Below are 20,214 nucleotides of genomic sequence, written 5' to 3' on the forward strand. Positions count from 1 at the left end.
TGATGGCTGTGGCCCAAAACCAAACAAAACCCTCCATCATACTCACTATTGATGGGTGAATAGTTAAAGTATAAATTAGCACAGTCTTTTTGATTTAGTAATTCTAATTCCAAGAATCTAATCTAAGGTTATTAGCCAATTGAAGAGGAAAACGCACTTAAAAAGATATTCAGTGAAGCATTAACATTAGCTTGCTTGTGATTTTCTGTAAAGTACAACGAATTGGTTAAACAAGCTCCAGACTAGCCATATTTTTAAAATGAATGTAAAAGGCATGAAGACGCTTTTAAAACTATGAAAATATATTTAGAACACAGAGGGAGAAAAATATTTAAAAAATTAAATTTGTGAAATCTCAATATATCATTTTTTCAATACATACACAGAAAAAAAACAATGGAAGGAAATATTTTAAAATGTAAATAAAAGTTTATGGTGAGGGACCAGAGTGATAGTATAGCGGGTAGGGCATTTGCCTTGCATGCAGCTTACATGGGTTCAATCCCTGGCATCCCACATGGTCCCCCGGGCAATGTCAGGAGTGATTATTGAGTACAGAGCCAGGAGTAACAAGAGCTAAGAGCAACTGCCAGGTGTGACCCAGAAAGCCAAAAAAATAAAAGTTCATGATGAATCAGGATTATAGATAATTTTTATTTTCTTTATTTTTCTTTATTTAATTTCCTTAATTTTTGTTTTCAGAATCATTTTTGTTTTCTTTTATACATTAATGATCTCTTTGGGATACTCTGCAATGAGTAAATATGTTTTCTCCTTTTTACTGATGCTTTTTATCATAATACAGCTTTAGGCTTTAAAAATTCAAAATTTGTAAATAAACTGTCTATGCCATGTCACTAAACATTTAGTATACCAATTTTGAAATGTAAAATATGTGAGAGTCCAAGGTGAATATATGTATTATGTATGTAGGCAATGTATAGTGCATGATGCCTGAATATCCCAAATAATAAAGAAAATGTCAAATGAAAAACAATGACACAGACTTAATTTAGGAGTAGTATGAGAACAATCACTCTCAAATATGGTTGTTCAGTAATAATATCAGAAGAGCTTTTGTTTGTTTGTTTTTTAAAGAATTAAAGGGAATAAGAAACAAAAGAAATATTTATCTCACATTCCTGAATATTGAGTGTCTAAAGAAGAATAGCTGGAGGCTGGGGAATTTGCTACCAGAAAGTTTTCTTTAATGTTCAGACACTCTACCAGGTTCAGATACTCTACCATATGCTTCTACATTTATGCGAATTTTTATCAATAAGTATCTCTCACTCAAAAAGTATGTCAGAGAAATTTTAGTTTTCTGAAAAGAGAGAAAGGAAGGGACATGATATAGGTATAAAATAAAACAATACATTTATCCTATAGACAATATATACTGATATTTTCTTAGCTTTAAATAATTAAAGTTTATACAATCTTTGCAATGTGAAAAAAGTGACAACTGAGGAAAACATTAATGAAAATCCAAATGTATTCTTAAACTAACCTATTTAAAAAAATTGTTAGCATCCACCTGATATAGTTTATCATTTAAGGCAAAAAGTTTCTGGAGTCAATATCCTTCTCCAATGAAAAGGTTGAGGACAAAATAAACACTGACTTTTCCTGTGCAAATCTAGTCATAGGGCAGTATTCAAAATTTATAGGTTTCACAAAACATAAAAGCATTTTTTAGCCAATCAGTTTTAACTGTAGAATTGTATCGATAGTTATGGCTTTTTTTCCTACATTAAAACAAATAAAAAATTTCTAAAAAGCAAAGCAAAAACTCCTATTGGAGGGAAGTGAACACTGGTGGAAGGTGTGGTCTTGAAACAATGTACGCATAAAGCTCTATCGTAAACAGTATTGTAAACCACGGTGATGTAATTAAAAATAAATTTTGTAACAAATAAAATTAACAAAATAAAACTTCCATTGGAGCAAATGTTAACAACAAAAGAATTTTCTTTTTTATTTGTTTTTTGCTTTTTGGGTCATTCCCAGCGATACATAGGGGTTACTCCTGGCTCATGCACTCAGGAATTACTCCTGGCGGTGAACAGGAGACCATATGGGATGCTGGGAATCGAACCTGGGTCGGCCTCGTGCAAGGCAAATGTCCTAGCTGCCATGGTATCACCCCAGCCCCAACAACAAAAGAATTTTCAAAAGACTATTTCATTTATTTATTTCTGAGGAGGGATTCCCAGGAATGCTCTGACGGTCACTCCTGATCTGGGTCAGTTACATGAAAGAAAGGTAAGTGCTTTACCCTCTACACCGTATCTCTAGCCTCTCAAAAGGTGATTTTGTTTTCTTTCAAAAGATGATTTTAAATGTCTTTTTGACATTTTTTAAATGTCTCTTTGTTTTGATGTGGAAAGTGAAGTCATTTGAAACCAAAAGAGAACATTCTTGTCACCTTGTATTACTCTTGCCCACAGAAGATTGAAAGAATATATTTTGTGGTATTTTTTTCCGCCTAAGAAAAGGAACAGGGGCTGGAGTGATAGCATAGCAGGTAGGGTGTTGGCCTTGCATGTGGCTAACCTGGGTTTGATCCCCAGCATCCTATACAGTCCCCCGTTCACCGCCAGGAGTTATTTCTGAGTGCATGAGCCAGAAGTACCCCCTGTGTATTGCTGGGTGTGACGCAAAAAGAAAGAAAGAAAAAAAGAAAGACAGAGAGAAAGAGAGAAAGAAAGGAAGGAAGTAAGGAAGGAAGGAAGGAAGGAAGGAAGGAAGGAAGGAAGGAAGGAAGGAAGGAAGAGGAAAGAAAAGAAAAGAAAAAAGAAAGAAAAGAAAAGAAAAGAAAAGAAAAGAAAAGAAAAGAAAAGAAAAGAAAAGAAAAAAGAAAAGGAACACCCCAGAAAAAAAAATTTACCACTGGTCAAAACAGAGACATAAAAATATTCACTTGAACTCCACAACTGAGAACTCTGAATGACAACCATTACTTACGGTCAAGAGGAGGCCTCACATTATAGAAGTTGATGTTCTTGGCAAAGGCCCAGTTTTCTGAGATGATGAAGATGTGGACCACAGCTAGAGCTAGAGCATGGCAGAGGGGCAGCATCCTGGCATTGGGTTTGGAAAAGTCAAAACTCATGTATCTACAATGGAAAGAGAAGTTTGTTGAATGTATTTTCGTTCTGCATATCCCTGAGTGAATGTGACTTCCTTTTAGGAAGCCTGATTAATCAAATAGATTCAACCATCCACTTGGCCTGTAAGGCCAGTGCCCGTGAGCATACTATATCTCATAATGATAAAGTCAGCAATTGCCATCTTCTGTTGGTCAGGCCCTGATGCCAGCCAGCAAGCCACTGGAAGAACAATCCTCCATGCAATGGAGAGTCAGGCTGCTATCCATCTCACTGCCACTTGAGGGGGGGCTTTTACTCTGTGCTTAATCATCTGATTGCCTAACAATCTTCTAAAAGTCCCTTTTGCTTTGTTCGTCCTCTTGCACCCAGCTGTGGTCAGGGCTTACTTTTGGCTCTGCCTTCAGGGATCACTCCCGATGGGGCTCAAGAAACCATATTGAGGCTGGGGTCGAACTCAGGTTGGCCATATGCATGGCAAGTGCCCTACCCTCTATCACTCCAGCCCCTAACAGCCTTGGTTCTGAGGCATGTTTCGTGATAGTGATTGAGCCTCCTATAATTCCATTCCCAGCACAAAGATTCATGTGTGATAAATTCTGGAACTCTTCTAAAACTAGAAGAAACAAGAAAAGTAGGGCAGTGAGTTGAGAGACAGTCAAGAGAAATGAGTCTGAGAAATTGAATATCTGTAGATCTCAGAGCTCAGACTCCTGCGAAGAGGAATTGGTCACTATAAAATGCCACCCCCCACCTCTTTCTGTCATGTGGAATGTAAGAAGCTGTCAGGTTCTAGAAGTCACAGAATGAAATGTTTGAAATGTTGAAAACCATATGTTAGTCCTGGCTCACAAATACTACTTACTGTTCTCAGACACTTAGAGAGGGCTGAAACCCAAGGAAACAGTTGTACGCATTTAGCATGAAGTTCCACTTTTTCTTTTTTCACTCATCTGGGCTTGGAGACTACATATGGCAGTGGTGATCAGGGATATCTCCTGGCTTGATGCTCAGTATTGATTCCTGGAAGTGCTCAGAGGACCACATACAGTGCCCGCAATTAGAACCAGGGTCATGTCTGCATGCATGTGCCTTACCTGCTATACTATCTCTCTAGTCCAAAGATTTCAACTTTTAGAAATAGACCTATGCTAGGAAAATCTTCAGAAAGATGCTCAAAACTTAATAAAATACCACTACTGATAGGTCCTCTTTGACAAAGGGGAGAGATGGGACAGTAGAAACAGTACATAAAGTTGGAGTCCAAAGGCTTTGTTGGGGTGTGTCGGCTCTAGTTATTAGCTGTCTGACCTTGAACAAGCTCTTTAAACCCTATTAACCTCAATTTCCTCATCTGTAAATTGGCTTAATAACACCTGCCCTGCCCACACACTTGGTAATTGTAAGCATCAAACAGGCTGATGTAGGATCACAAAGGATTATGTAGAATCACAAAGGATTGTGTGCGTGCAGAGCTGGGTAGCACAAGTTTTGTGAAAATGCTGGTACCTTGGAGTTCAATACTCTTTTTTTTTCTTTTTGGGTCACACCCGGCGATGCTCAGGGGTCACTCCTGGCTCTGCACTCAGGAATTACTCCTGGCGGTGCTCGGGGAACTATACGGGATGCTGGGAATCGAACCTGGGTGGGCCGGTGCAAGGCAAATGCCCTACCCGCTGTGCTATTGCTCCAGCCCAGGAGTTCAATACTCTTTATTGAACTGAACTCATTTTCTAGATCATCAACTTATCTCAATTTATTTAGGGAGTTTTTTTTTTTTTTAAAAAAGGGTTGGATCTATGCATGTACTGCATAATCCTTCATAGATACTTAGTTAAAACTCGGGGCTGTAATATGTAAATTTGGGGCATTTTACTTCCCCATCCAGTTCTCTGAGTATATTGGTTCCCCATGTGTAGTATCAATATCTGCTATAGAAATGGAATTTAATATCAAAGATATATATTCATATATATAAATATATATATGAATATATATATGAATATACATATATATTTATATATATATTCATATATATATATATAAATTCTGTCTTGGTTCATTTTAGAAAATCAACCTTTAACAATTATCAGAATTCTAAATCCTATTCTTAAATTATTTCTGAGAAAACAAAAATTCAGTCAACTGTATTATTCTTCACAGATAAGTGGTTTTAACAAATAAGATTTTGTACAGCGAACTATTCTGTATTCATTATGAATTAGGTGCTAAGTACTGGGTCTCCATCTTTACATGAGTGCAAATCCTTTGTGTGATGGAGGTGAACCCTTCTTTCAAGAAACTTAAACTGACAGTGCTTCAACAGCAATATGGAAATGATATCTAAGATTACTGATTTCCCATTATCTACAAAGTCCTTTTCCATCACCGAGTAACTGTGGGGTCATAGACAAGTTGCATAAATTCTCTAAGTATCTGCTGCCCCAGCTGAAAAACAGACCTAAGGACATAGCTATCCCATACTATAGAAGTGAGGACTGAAGGTTCTGCACAAAGCACTCAGCAGAGCACTGAGCACATGACTGAAGTTGTTTTTAGCAAACATTTCCTATTAGGCAGCACCAGATCAAATGCCTGTTTTCAAACCTAAAATAAATCACCTTTCACAAATTCCTTAACCTCCTATACCATAATTTTTATGTCTGTAAGATGAAAGCAATTGGATGGAATCATACATCTTATTAATCAATTCACAGTCTGTCCACATATCCATCATTATGTTTACTGCTGAAACTATAATGTCACCTATTGATTCTTACTAAAAGAAAATAAAACTGAGAAGCCAGAGTAATAGTACAGAGGGTAAGGTCCTTGCATGCACATGGCAGACCCAGGTTTGATCTCCAGCATGTATATACCTGTATTGCCCCCTGAGCACTGTCAGGAGTGATCCCTGAGCACAGATCCAGGAGTTAGCCCTGAGCACCATTGAGTGTGACCCAAAATCAAAAAACCTAGAAAATAAGACTGAGTTTTTATTTTGCTGTACTGTGCAGTACCAGGAATCAAACCCAGAACCTCACATATGCAAGTGAAGTGCCCATCCACTGAACTACATCTTTGATCCTATTAAGAAAACTGGGAACAAAGGAGGAATGACAAAAATACACTGGAAGGAGCACTTAATCTAATTAGACATATACACAGTATTTTGCTAATCCGTACTAAATAAACATTCACTACTATGAACAAATCCCCAATCAGTTTGGAATCACAAGTTGGAATTCCCATTTTCCTTAGATAATCTCAATGTGAAACAAAAGTCTGTCCATTCATTCAACAGGACACTCTTAAGAACAAGGACATACTAGACGTTTTTATGATCAGATTCCCCAAAAGGGTTTTGCTTTCAAGTGGTTGGCACAGAAGAGGGAGAATCAAAGGCAGCACATCTGGGACAGAGCATTTCCAATAAACTTTAATGAAGGGAGCACAACGTGTTAGCAGTAGGGAGAGGCTGTTGTATATACATGAGGTGGTGCTCTGAGGAAGTGAGTGTGGACAGGTGGATTAATTAAATGATGAGAAATATCCTGCAAAGAATCAATGAGAAAAGAACCATGGTCCAATGCTGCAGGAAGTGGTACTTGTTATGGTAAGCCAGAAAGCAATGCACAGGACTGGAACTTTAAAAAAAAAAAAAGGTCAATGTCAGAGAATTGAGTTGAGGGTCCAACCAGACAGACATTACTATCCCTCACAAAGATTTGGATCTAGCAAAAATCCAGAAATAGTCTTCTTTTAGATGACCTTTTTTTTAAATTGAATTGGTTGTGAAATAGTTACAAAGATTTTTACAATCGGGTTTCAGTCATACAAAGTTCCAACACCCATCCTCCCACCAGTGTACATTTCCCACACCAATATCCCCAGTATCCCTCCCACCACCACCACCACCACCTACAGCCTCTCTCAATGCAGGCACTTTTCCTATTTGTCTCTCTAACTCTACTTTTGGGAATTAGGTTTACAATACAGATACTGAGAGGCCATCATGTTTGGCTTTTCTGCACACATCTCCCATCCAGAGTGATCCCTTCCAATCACCATTGGAAGCCTGCCTCAAGGGCTGAGGGACAAGGAGGTTGGGACAAAGAAAGGATCACTATGACAATGATGGTCAGATGACCTAATTTTGAAAACTACCAAAAATAGTTTGTCTATGAGTCATGGGTGCCAGATCCCTGATCTCAGCTCGAGATTCTAATTGAAGGCATTCAAACAAATGACAAATGATAGAGAATTCAGAGACTTCATAAAGGCTTCTCTGAATGTATCAGGTGAATGGAGGACTGGATGGAGGGTAAGGTCTATTTCCTCTATTCTTCCAAACAGCAGTGGAGAGAATAGAGTACTATCACTATGTCACAACTGTGGAAAGTCACTGCCATGCTCAAGGCCACTCTCCACACACTCGGATGACCTCACACAAGAGGGGCCGAGCCTCACCCAAGACGGGCTGAACCTCACCAGAGAGTGGACCAGCAGGAAAACTCAGGTATGCGGGAACCTGTGACTGAGATTTCCAAGCCCACTCGGATTGGGACTGGGCCTCTTTCTCCCAGCTCCCCACTTCTCCAGTAGCTTGGCAGTCACACCCACAAACTGCCCCCGGTGCTATGTAATCCCATCAACGGCCAAGACTAAATGAAAGCTCCCGGAAGAGAGCACCACAGAATTTCCTACAGCCACGACCTTACTTATCAAAAGTATTACACATGCAACCCAAGCATGAAAGCTTGTAACTATCTCATAGTGATTCAATAAAATATTTTTTAAAAATTATAAATATAAATCATGGAAATAAGAAAAAAATGTATCACACATTTGTTTGGTTTCTAACATATTAGCTTGTATTATTTTATATTCTGGTTTAAATGACTCCAGAATGAAATACATTAACCTTCTCACACAAACAAAACAAAACAAACAAAAAACTGCAAAAAGTGAAGGTCAGAGGTGAGAGTTTGGGAACACTACATCCCATTGTTCCCAAAACATTTCCACACAACCTGTTCTAGACTAGTGAGTTCGAAAGCAAGTGCAAAGGAAACAAAAAAAATACTACTTCTATATACTCTAGAGTGTTTTCATTTTCATTTTTAACCCAAATAGCCTAGTCTTAGTCCATCAAAACTCCTCCAAAAATTGCAAAGGTTTTTACCTGTCAAATGAGAAAAACACCAAACAAAAACGTCTCATTTTTTCAGAGCATGATTTATCGTCTATTACCACATAATGCTTTCCAACACGCACCTCTATTTATCTCTATTCTTTAGGATATAGGTTTGTGTTAACATGACTGTTTTCTTTTTCACAACTCAAACACATCAGGATAATGAAAAAGCAAATGACTATCTGCAAGTTACTTTGCATTTATAATCTTTTCACAGAGACACTGAACTAAAAATGGCCTTTGGAGACTTTGCTGAATATGCTCTCATTGAAATCTGCGGTAGAATGGGGTACAATGGTACTTTGATTTTGCCCTAGGAGGGGAAAAAATGCAAATCCTTACTAAATTATTCTGGTACTTTTTTCATGGTTATTAGAGAACAGTGGCATTCTTTATATAGGGGTGGGGGAAATCTGTGAGATTCTTATTTTTTTTTCTTTTTGAGTCACACCCAGAGATGTTAAGGGGTTACTTCTGGCTCTGTAGTCAGGAATTATTCCTGGTGGAGCTTGGGGGACTATATCAGGTGCTGGATATTGAACCTGGGTCAGCTATGTGCAAGGCAAATGCCCTATCTGCTGTACAATCACTCTGGCCCTGAAATTCATAAGGTTATTAGGAATAATGTGGATCTATTCATATTTTCCTCTTGGGTAGAGTATCTCCAAGGAATCTGAAACTCACAAGACTTGTGAGTTAAGAATGGAGGTTTGCTGCTTCTGAACATTCTCACTTGACTTCCTGTGACTTTGATGATGTTTTTCATAGTTTGACAATGAGCAAATTTTATCTATATATTAGATATCTGCTCCACACTCTGCAGACTTTTTTTTTTTGCCTTTTGGGTCACACTCAGCGATGCACAGGGGTTACTCCTGGCTTTGCACTCAGGAATTACTCCTGGTGGTGCTTAAGGGACCATATGGGATGCTGGGAAATGAACTCAGGTCAGCTGCGTGCAAGGTAAATGCCCTATCCATTGTACTATCGCTCCAGCCCCTACACTCTACAAACTTAAGGTGGTTTAAAACATCCCTCCATAGCCAGAGCCTATTACATTCATCCATCCTTTCTGGATGGAAGACCGAGTTGGAAACACTCTCTATGGTGCTAGTTTTCCTGTGTCTTATGAGTTCTTTCTTAGGGAAGCATATTAATCCTTGTTCCAGAATGTAGAGGTTTCTAACAGAGGGAAGAGGTTTCTGGAAAAATCTATTTGTAGGACACATCGGGAGTGGGAAAGCAGGAAATAGCAAGAAACCAGATTAGTAAATTTAGAGAATCTCACCAGAGACTTTGGCCCACCACTGTGAAGGACCCAGTAACGCATATTCTAGAAGCTGAAATACTTCCCAGATCTGAGCAATAGTAATGCTCTTATCACTACATGTGGTGATCCACATTTCCATAGGAAATGTGTTAAGTTGGTAGACGCTTCAAGAAGTAGCACGTACTTGACATCATAAGCTCTTTGGAGGTAGATAAATTATCTAAATTGAGTTTTGCTTATTTTTTTTACAGAGGCCATGACTGGCTGGCAGTGCAGGCAGGAGTCACTATGGCTATACTGAAGATGTCAGGTGAATCTATGCAGTGCCAGGGATAAAATTCAGAGTCCTGCACATGCCACACACATGTCCTACTACTCAAGCAATATCCCCACTGCCAACCAATGTTATTTTTTTATATCTCCTAGTCTGACACTCAGTATACAGAAGTGAAGAAAATACTTTTTGGAATAGTGCCAACATCATCAGCCCTGACATCTTTGGAGAACCTTTCTTAGCAGAGTAAAAAAAAAAAGGTTATGAGTAATAAGCAGTTGGCAGTGCGTCCAAAGATGATAAAGAAATGATGGACTGAAAAGGTGATTTGAGAAGACACAAACAGAGGTGACAAATCCTGTCACTTCTTGCATATTTGCTAAAAATGAGTCAGCAAGTACAAGGCCAACTTCAGCTGCCAATAAAAAGAATGTAATAGATCATTTAAGGGAAGACACTCGAATAAGTCCACGTGCCTATCAACACTCACATTTACTCCTTTCTGCAAACATCACTTATCCTGCAGTTAGACACTTTAATGACAAACCTTAATTGACTTGGCTTCCCTTGTAAAAAGAATAAAGGCAAAATATAAGTTCAAAATGAGTGTTGAAATTTTAGTCAGGAAAAAATGAAATAGATGAAAAGACTCCTTTCAAAAGGAGAAATTGGCCAGAAAAACTTGACTATTCACACAAAAGTTTGTGCTACTCGTTTTCTTGCTGTTAGACCAAGACTGGCAAATGGAGACCTTCTGGTTCCTGTTAAATTCTGGAAGCATTTATGCTGAGCTGTTCCGGATCCCTTCTTTGCAGGAGAGCTAAGGTTTTAGGCAATAACCTTGGTTGGGCATTAAGAGTCCAACTCTTAAGAGGAATGTACTTTGACCTTCTATGATAGTTTATTTCTGGTAATTTGACCTTCTCTGATAGTTTATTTCTTTTTCCCTTAAGTTTAAATATTGTTTATTCATCATCATCATCATCATCATCATCATCATCATCATCCCATTGATCATCGATTTTCTCGAGCGGTCCCAGTAACATCTCCATTCATCCTAGCCCTGAGATTTCAGAAGCCTCTCTTTACTTGTCCTTCCTAACGATGGCACATTGGAGGCTCTTTCAGGGTCAGGGGAATGAGACCAGCATTGTTACTGGTTTTGGCATATGAATATGCCATGGAGAGTTTGCAAGGCTCTCCCATGTGGGCAGGAAACTCTCGGTAGCTTGCCAGGTTCTCCCAGAGGGAGAACTAGGCTATAAGAAGTCCAGGAGCTTGTTTTTTTTTTTAATTTATTTTATTGAATCACCATGTGGGAAGTTACAAAGTTCTCAGGCTTATGTCTCAGTTATACAATGCTCAAACACCTGTCCCTTCACCAGTGCCCATATTCCACCACCAATAAAAACAAAAACAAAACAAAACAAAACAAACAAAAAAACCCAGTATACATCCCACTCCTCACCCCCCACACCCCCCCCACCCCGCGTAACTGATAAATTTCACTTCCTTTTCTCTTTACCTTGATTACAGGAGCTTGTTTTTAAAGTCTCTGGATGTTGGCCGTTGGTGGGATTACACAGCCCCAGGGGCAGTCCCTGGGTGTGACCGCCTAGCTACTGGAAAATGGGAAATCTGGGCGGAAGAGGCCCAGTCCTGATCCGAGCAAGCTTGGAGGTCTCAGCCCCCGGGTCCCACACACCTGGGTTCCCCTGCTGGTACCTTCATGCGTGAGGTTCGTCCGGACATGTGGAGAGGGGCCTTGAGCATGGCTATGGCTAGGCTCCAGAGGTCTTCAGCCATGGGAGCTCTGCTCGGGGTGGGGAGGGAAACTGGAGGCCACCTCTTCTGCGGGACCCTGGGGAAGACAGCCAGGCGCATGGGCAAGAGACTCTCTGTGTCACTCTCTTCCGGGAGCTTGGTTTTTATTAATTTTTAATACTTTTTGAATATATTTAATCAATCATTTCTGGGCTGGAGTGATAGCACAGCAGGTAGGGCGTTCGCTTTTCACGAGGCCAACCCGTGTTTGATTCCTCCGCACCACTCTGAGAGCCCGGCAAGCTACCAAGAGTATCGCGCCCGCACGGCAGACCCTGGCAAGCTATCCGTGGTGTATTGGATATGCCAAAAACAGTAACAATAAGTCTCACTATGAGAGACATTACTGGTGCCCGCTCGAACAAATTGATGACCAATGGTATGACAGTGACAGTGACAATCATTTCTATGTATCTGATGTAAAATATGAAAGAAATTTAGTCATCATTTTCTTCAAAAGTACAAATCTCCACAGAGTGCTGTTGGTTTTATTCTTGAATAACACTCAATAGGGAAAAATATAACCATGATTCAACCTCTCACTATAATTTGTCCAATTCTTGAAAGTAGCTATGAAATCTTGATGGTCATGTGTTTATATCAGGTACCATGCTAAGTACCTGGTGAACAACAGTGAGTAGGAAACAGTTCTGGCTCTTACACATTATTAAAGCAGAAAAGCCACAGATCATTAGGGCAGAAAAGAGAATAACACAATAACACAATGAAGTTTGCCAAGAGTTAATAATATCATCTTTGAAAAAAAGATTTAGACTCAGAATGCTCTAGAATAAAATTCTGGTTCCATATCTATTTAACCACAAAGTTAATTATCATCCCCATTTGCCATTAAGAACATAAGACTTTAATGTAGTCCCATTTGTTTATGTTTATTTCCAATTGCTTTATCAGTGGTGTTTCACCCTTAAAGACACTTTTAGCTTCATTGTCATAGAGGGTTCTGCTTACATTTTCCTCCATGTACCTCATGGATTCAGGTTTGAAATTGAGGTCTTTAATCCACTTTGACCTGACTTTTGTGGCTCATGTTAGATAGAGGTCAGAGTTCATTTTTTTGCATGTAGCTGTCTAGTTTTCCCAGCACCACTTGTTGAGAGGCTTTTCTTGTTCCACTTCACATTTCTTGCTCCTTTATCCAAGACTAAGTGACCATATATTTCAGAGTCTGTGACAGAATACTCAACTCTGTTCCATTGGTTTGTAGGTCTGTTTCTAGCCCAATACCATGCTATTTTAATTACTACTGCTTTGTAGTACAGTTTGAAGTTGGAGAAGGTGACGCCACCCATCTTCTTTTTCCCAAGGATTGCTTTGGGGTTTTATTGTTCCATATGAATTTCAGGATTATTTTGTCTATTTCTTTTTTTTTCTTTTATTGAATCACCATGTGGAAAGTTACAAAGTTTTCAGGTTTAAGTCTCAGTTATACAATGCTCTAACATCCATCCCTTCACCAGTGCACATATTCCACCACCATGAATCACAGTATAGCTCCACCCCGCCCCCCCCCATATGCCCAGCCTTCCACCCTGCCTGTGTAACTGATAAATTTCACTTTACTTTCACTTTACTTTGATTAAATTCAATATTTCAACACAAAACTCACTATCATTGTTTGGAGTTTCTCCCCCCTAAAGTCGGACCTGCACGGTTTTGGATTTCTGTATTTTAATATTTTAGTAACTAAGTCCAAAGAAATATCTGCCAGAAATTGCATCATTGCAAACTTGTACTTCTCAGATATTTTATATTTCACATATGTCTTCCTATGTCTGTCTCTTTCTTTTCAACTCATTTCACTCAGCATGATACTTTCCATGTTGATCCACTTATATGCAAATTTCATGACTTCATGTTTTCTGACAGCTACATAGTATTCCATTGTGTAGATGTACCAGAGTTTCTTTAGCCAGTCATCTGTTTTTGGGCACTCTGATTTTTTCCAGATTGTGGCTATTGTAAACAATGCTGCAATGAACATAGAAATGCAGATGTCATCTCTACTATACCTTTTTGCCTCTCCGGGATATATTCCCAGGATTGGTATTGCTGGGTCAAATGGGAGCTCAATTTCTAACTTTTTGAGAATCTTCCATATTGTTTTCCAAAAGGGCGGAACCAGTCGGCATTCCCACCAGCAGTGAAGGAGAGTCCCCTTCTCCCCACATCCACGCAAACACCGGCCGCTTTTGTTTTTTGGGATGCGGGCCAGTCTCTGTGGTGTGAGATGATATCTCATTGTTGTTTTGATCTGCATCTCCCTGATGATTAGTGATGTTGAACATTTTCTCATGTGCCTCTGAGCCATTCAGATTTCTTCTTTGGGAAAGTTTCTGTTCGTTTCATCACTCCATTTTTTGATCGGGTTGGTAGTTTTCTTCTTGTGGAGTTCAACCAGTGCATTGTATATCCTTGATATAAACCCTTTATTAAATGGGTACTGCATAAATATCTTTCCCATTCTGTAGATTGTCTTTGTACTTTGGTCACCTTTCTCTTGAGGTGCAGAAGCTTCTTAGTTTGAGATAGTCCCATTTATTTATCTCTGTTTTCACTTGTTTGGCCAATGGCGTGTCAGCTTTGAAGATACCATTGGCTTCAATGTCATGGAGGGTTTTGCCGACCTTGTCTTCAATGTACCTTAGGGATTCTGGTCTGATGTTGAGGTCTTTAATCCATTTTGATCTGACTTTTGTACATGGTGATAGGTGGAGGTCTAAGCCCATTTTTTTGCATTTAGCTGTCCAGTTTTGCCAGCACAATTTGTTAAACATGCTTTTCTTGCTCCACTTCACATTTCTTGCTCCCTTATCAAAGATTAGATGATCATATATATGGGGGGATATGTCAGAGTATTCAACCCTGTTCCATTGGTCTGCAGCTCTGCCTTTGTTCCACTACCATGCATTTTCATGACTACTGCTTTGTAGTAGAGTTGGAAGTTGGGGAGGTTGATTCCTCCCATTTTCTTTTTCCCAAGAATTGTTTTAGCTATTCGTGGGGGCTTATTGTTCCATACGAATTTCAGGAGCACTTGCTCCATTTCTTTGAAGAATGACAAGGGTATCCCAATAGGGATCTCATTGAATTTGTACAATGCTTTGGGGAGAATTGCCATTTTGACAATATTAATTCTTCCAATCCATGAGCAGGGGATATCTTTCCATTTCCTCATGTCCTCTTTTATTTCCTGAAGTAGCGGTTTGTAGTTTTCATTATACAAGTCCTTTACCTCCTTAGTTAAGCTGATTCCGAGGTACTTGATTTTTTGAGGCACAATTGTGAACAGGATTGCTTTTATCATGTTGCTTTCTTCTCTCTCATTATTTGCATATAGGAAAGCCCTGGACTTTTGGGTATTGATTTTATAGACTGCAACTTTACTATACGAGTCTATTGTTTCTAGGAGTTTCTTGGTAGAGGTTTTAAGGTTCTCTAAGTATAGTATCATATCATCTGCGAATGGTGAGAGCTTGATTTCTTCCTTTCCTACCTGAATGCCCTTAATATCTTTTTCTTGCCTAGTCAATATTGCAAGTACTTCCAGTACTATATTAAACAGAAGTGGAGAGAGTGGGCATCCTTGTCTCATCCCTGTTCTCAGAGGGAAGGCTCTTAGTTTTTTCCCATTGAGGATGATGCTTGCTGTAGGCTTGTGATAAACAGCTTGGACTATATTGAGGAAGGTCCCTTCTATACCCATTTTGGCGAGCATTTTCATCATAAACGGATGCTGGATCTTGTCAAATGCTTTCTCTGCATCTATTGATATGATTAGATGATTTTATCTTTTCTTTTGTTGATATGATGGATTATGTTGATTGATTTCCGGATGTTAAACCATCCTTGCATCCCCGGGATGAATCCCACTTGGTCATGGTGTATGATCTATTTGATGAGTTGTTGGGTTCTATTTGCTAGTATTTTGTTGAGGATCTTCGCATCTGTGTTCATCAGGGATAATGGCCTGTAGTTTTCTTTTTTTGCGGTGTCTTTGTTTGCTTTTGGTATTAGGGAGATATGAGTAGAAACTGTTTGGGAGGGTTTCTGTTTCTTAAATTTCCTGGAAAAGCTTGAGAAGAACTGGCAATAGGTCCTTTTTAATTGTTAGGAAGAATTCGCTAGTGAATCCGTCTGGACCTGGGCTTTTGTTTTGGGGAAGGCTTTTGATTACCATTTCAATTTCCTTAATATTAATAGGACTATTCAGATACTCCAGGTCTTCTTGGTTCAGCCTTGGGATATCATAGGAATCCAGGAATTTATCCATTTTTTCTAGGTTCTCTTGTTTCGTGGCATACAGATTTTCAAAGTAGTCTCTGATGATCTTTTGAATTTCTTTGGTTTCTGTTGTGATGTCCCCCTTTTCATTTCTGATTTAGCTTATAAACGTTCTCTCTCTCTTTCTTTGTGAGTCTTGCTAGTGGTTTATCAATCTTGTTTATTTTCTCGAAGAACCAGCTCTTGGTTTCATTGATCTTTCAGATTGTCTTTTGGGTTTCCATGTCATTAATTTCTGCTCTAAGTTTTATTATCTCTTTCCTTCTGCCTTGTTTGGGCTCCTTTTGTTGGTCCTTTTCTAAGGTCTTGAGCTGTGAAGTCAAGTTATTTATGTGGGCCCTTTCTTCCTTCCTGAGATATGCTTGCAGAGCTATAAATTTTCCCCTTAATATGGCTTTAGCTGCGTCCCATAGTTTCTGATAGCTCGTCTCTTCATTCTCATTTGTTTCCAGGTACCATTTGATTTCTTCCTTGATTTCCCTCCTGACCTACTCACTGTTCAACATCGAGCTATTTAATTTCCAGGTGTTTGATTTAGTTTTCTGCATCTGTCCATGATTAACTTCTGTCTTCAGTGCATCATGGTCTGAAAAGATAGCTGGTACAATGTCTATTTTGTTGATCCTGTTGAGGTATGTTTTGTGGCCCAGCGCATGGTCTATTCTGGAAAATGTTCCATGTGCACTGGAAAAGAATGTGTATTCCCTTTTTTTTTTTTTGGATATAGAGCACTGTATAGATCTATCAGCCCTCTCTCTTCTATTTCTTCCTTCAAAGCCAGTATTTCGTTGGTGAGTTTTAATCTTCTTGATCTGTCCAGAGGTGATAGGGTGGTATTGAAGTCTCCAACTACTATTGTGTTGCTCACAATGTCCTTCTTAAGGTCTGTTAGCAGCTGTTGTAGGTATTTAGCTGGTCCCTCATTGGGTGCGTACACATTTGGGACTGTGATTTCTTCCTGCTGTACATATCCCTTGATTAATAAAAAGTGGCCTTCAGTATTCCTTCTAATCTTTTTCAACCTGAAGTCTATGTTGTCCGATACTAGTAAAGCCACCCCAGCTTTTTTGAGGGAGTTGTTTGCTTGCAGGATTGTTTTTCATCCTTTGACTTTGAGTCTGTGTTTGTTCTGGCTATTCAGATGTGTTTCTTGTAGGCAGCAGAATGTTGGCTTCAGTCTCTGAATCCATTTTGCCAGTCTGTATCTCTTAATTGGTGAATTAAGACCATTGACATTGAGAGAGATTATTGTCATAGGGTTTTGTGCCATCTTTCTGTGTTTGTTGTGCTTGTAGGGGTTTTTCTTATCTTATACTAGCCCCTTTAGACCTTCTTTTAGGTTTGCTTTAGAGTCTATGAAGTTCCTGAGTTGTTGTTTATCCGCAAAATAGTGTATGGTTCCTTCAAGTTTGAATGAGAGTTTGGCTGGAAAAAGTATTCTTGGTGAGGCATTCATTTCATTGAATTTTTTCACTATATCCCACCATTGCCTTCGAGCTTAAAGGGTTTCCTCTGATAGGTCTGCTGTGAACCTAAGGGGTGCTCCTTTGTATGTGATTTCCTTCTTCGACCTTGTGGCTTGCAGTAATGTGTCTCTATATGTTACATCCATCATCCTAACTATGATATGTCTTGGAGTTTTTCTCTTAGGGTCTCTTTTAGCTGGCACCCTTCTGGCTCCTTGAATCTGGATGTCTGCATTGTCCAGCTCTGGGAACTTTTCAGCAATGATTTTTTTTGACTGTGGCTTTTTCATTGGGGTTGGTTCCCTATCCTTCTGGTACTCCAATGATTCTAATGTTGTTCCTCTTGAAATCATCCCCTAGGACTCTAATTCTCCCTAGAGCTATTTTGAGGTCTCTTCCCATTGATTGTTGTTGACTGTAGGCTGCCTGCAGCTCATCTTCAAGCTCACTGATTCTGTCTTCTGCTGCAGTCATTCTATTGTTGAGGGCACCCACTGAGTTTTTTAATTCATCTACCGAATCTTTTATTTGTGACATTTCCTTTTGTAGGTTTTTTATTTCTGCTCTCATTTCTTTTCATAATTTCTCGGCTGTCTGTTGTATCGTTTCTGTCAGGTCCTTCTTTAATTTAACGAATACCTTGTCAATCTTTCCATCGAGTTCATTGAACATCTTGAGGATTTCACCTCTGAATTCTTTATTGGAGAGCTCAAGTTTGTAGGAAATGTCTGTTGAGGCATCTGGACTCCTTTCTTCGTCCTCTCCTTGTGGCGGGGATTTGCGCTGTTTCTTCATATTGTTGTGGTGGTATGGAAGAGGGACCTTCAAGTACACCTCTGGTTGTGAAAAAGGATTCTACAAGAGGGAGCAGACCAGCGTGGTGGCGCTGGAGGGTGGCGAGGGTCTAGGTGGGTGGTGCTCAGGCAGAGTGGAGTCGGGGTCCGAAAGAAGACGGCGCGGGGGGAGGGGGGAGAGGTGCAGGCGCAGAGGAGATGGCGCCCATTCAGTCCACTAACCTGCAAGAGGGAGCGGACCGGCGTGACAGCGCTAGAGGGTGGCGAGGGGCTAGGTGGGCGGTGCTCAGGCAGGGTATTTTGTCTATTTCTTTGAAGAATGTCCTGAGTATACTTATAGGGACTACATTAAGTCTGTACAGTGCTTTGGGGAGTACTGCTATTTTGATAATGTTAATCCTCCCTATCCATGAGCAGGGGATATGTCTCCATTTCCTAGTGTCCTTCTTTATTTCTTGAAGTAGTGTTTTGTAATTTTCTTTGTATAGTTCCTTCACCTCTTTAGTTAAGCTGATTCTGAGGTACTTGATTTTCTGAGGCACTATTGTGAATGGGATTGTTTTTTTTTTTTAAAAAATCTCTTTCTTCTCTTTCATTATTTGTATATAGGAAAGCTCAGACCTGAATCCATAAGGTATATAGAAGAAAATGAAGGCAGAACCCTCCATGACATTGAAGCTAAAAGCATCTTTAAGGATGAAACACCACTAACCAAGCAAGTGGAAACAAACATAAACAAATGGAACTACTTAAAGTACATAAAACCAAGAAGCTTCTGCACCTCAAAAGAAACAGTGACCAAAAGACAGAGAGAGCCATGGAGTGGGAAAGAATAACCCCAACTAGTAAGGGGTTCATAACCAGGATATATAAGACACTCATAGAATTGTACAAGAAAAAAATCCTCCAACCCCATCAAAAAATGGGGAGAATAAAGGAACAGAAACTTACTCAAAAAAAGAAATACAAATGGCCAAACGGTATATTAAAAAAATGCTCCACATTGTTAATCATCAGGGAGATGCAAATCAAAATAACAATCAGGAATCATCTCACACCACAGAGACTGGCACACATCAAAAAGAACAAGAACAACCAGTGCTGGTGTGGATGTGGAGAGGAAGGGACTTTCTTTCATTGCTGGTGGGAATGCAAACTGGTCCAGCCATCTTGGAAAACAATATGGGCATTCCTTCAAAAACTAGAAATTGAGCTTCCATATGACCCCACAATACCACTTCTGGGAATATACACTGAGGGTGCTAAAAGCACAGTAGAAATGATTTTTGCACCTATATGTTCATTGCAGCATTGTTACAATAGCCAGAATCTGGAAACAACCTGAGTGCCCAAGAACAGATGACTGGCTAAAGAAACTTTGGTACAGCTACACAATGGACTACCATGCAGCTGTTAGGAAAGATGAAGTCATGGAATTTGCTTATAAGTGGATGGTCATGGAGAGTATCATGCTAAGTGAAATGATCCAGAAAGATAGGTACAGACATAGAGTGACTGCACTCGTTTGTGGAATATAAAATAACATAATATGAGACTGACACCCAAGGACAGTAGACACAAGGGCCAGGAATATTGCTCCATAATTGGAAGCCTGCCTCATGAGCAGGGGGGGATGGTTGGAAGGGGAGAGGAGGCAGCTAGAATAGAGAAGGGATCACTAAGTGAATGATGATTGTAGGGATAGCTCGAGATAGGAGATGTGTGCTGAAAGCAGACAAAGACCAAACGTGATAGTCTCTCAGAATCTATGTCAAAAACCATAATGCCTCAAAGTAGAGTATGGGTGAAACTGTCTGCCACAGAGAAGGGGGAGATTTGGGATAAGGTGGTGGATACTGGGGACATTGTTGGTGGAAAATGTGCACTGGTGGAGGGATGGGTGTTCGATCATTGTATGACTGCAACTCTAACATGAAAGCTTTGTAACTGTATTGCACAGTGATTCAATAAAAAACA

At 39.6% G+C, this 20,214-nt stretch overlaps 1 protein-coding gene across 11 annotated transcripts in view; it reads right to left on the reverse strand.

Annotated features, from left to right (window-relative positions):
- LYPD6B (LY6/PLAUR domain containing 6B) overlaps nt 1-20,214 on the reverse strand; it is a 232,070-nt gene that overhangs the window by 11,945 nt on the left and 199,911 nt on the right. For all 11 annotated transcript variants that reach the window (XM_055142136.1, XM_055142112.1, XM_055142130.1 and 8 more), the window contains one exon: nt 2,968-3,119. In XM_055142136.1, coding sequence (XP_054998111.1) covers nt 2,968-3,115 — 148 coding nt within the window. In that variant the 5' untranslated portion in view covers nt 3,116-3,119. The remainder of the gene's footprint in view (nt 1-2,967; nt 3,120-20,214) is intronic.

This window comes from Sorex araneus, chromosome 1 (assembly GCF_027595985.1).
Source record: "Sorex araneus isolate mSorAra2 chromosome 1, mSorAra2.pri, whole genome shotgun sequence".
In the NCBI taxonomy this organism is placed as follows: domain Eukaryota; kingdom Metazoa; phylum Chordata; class Mammalia; order Eulipotyphla; family Soricidae; genus Sorex; species Sorex araneus.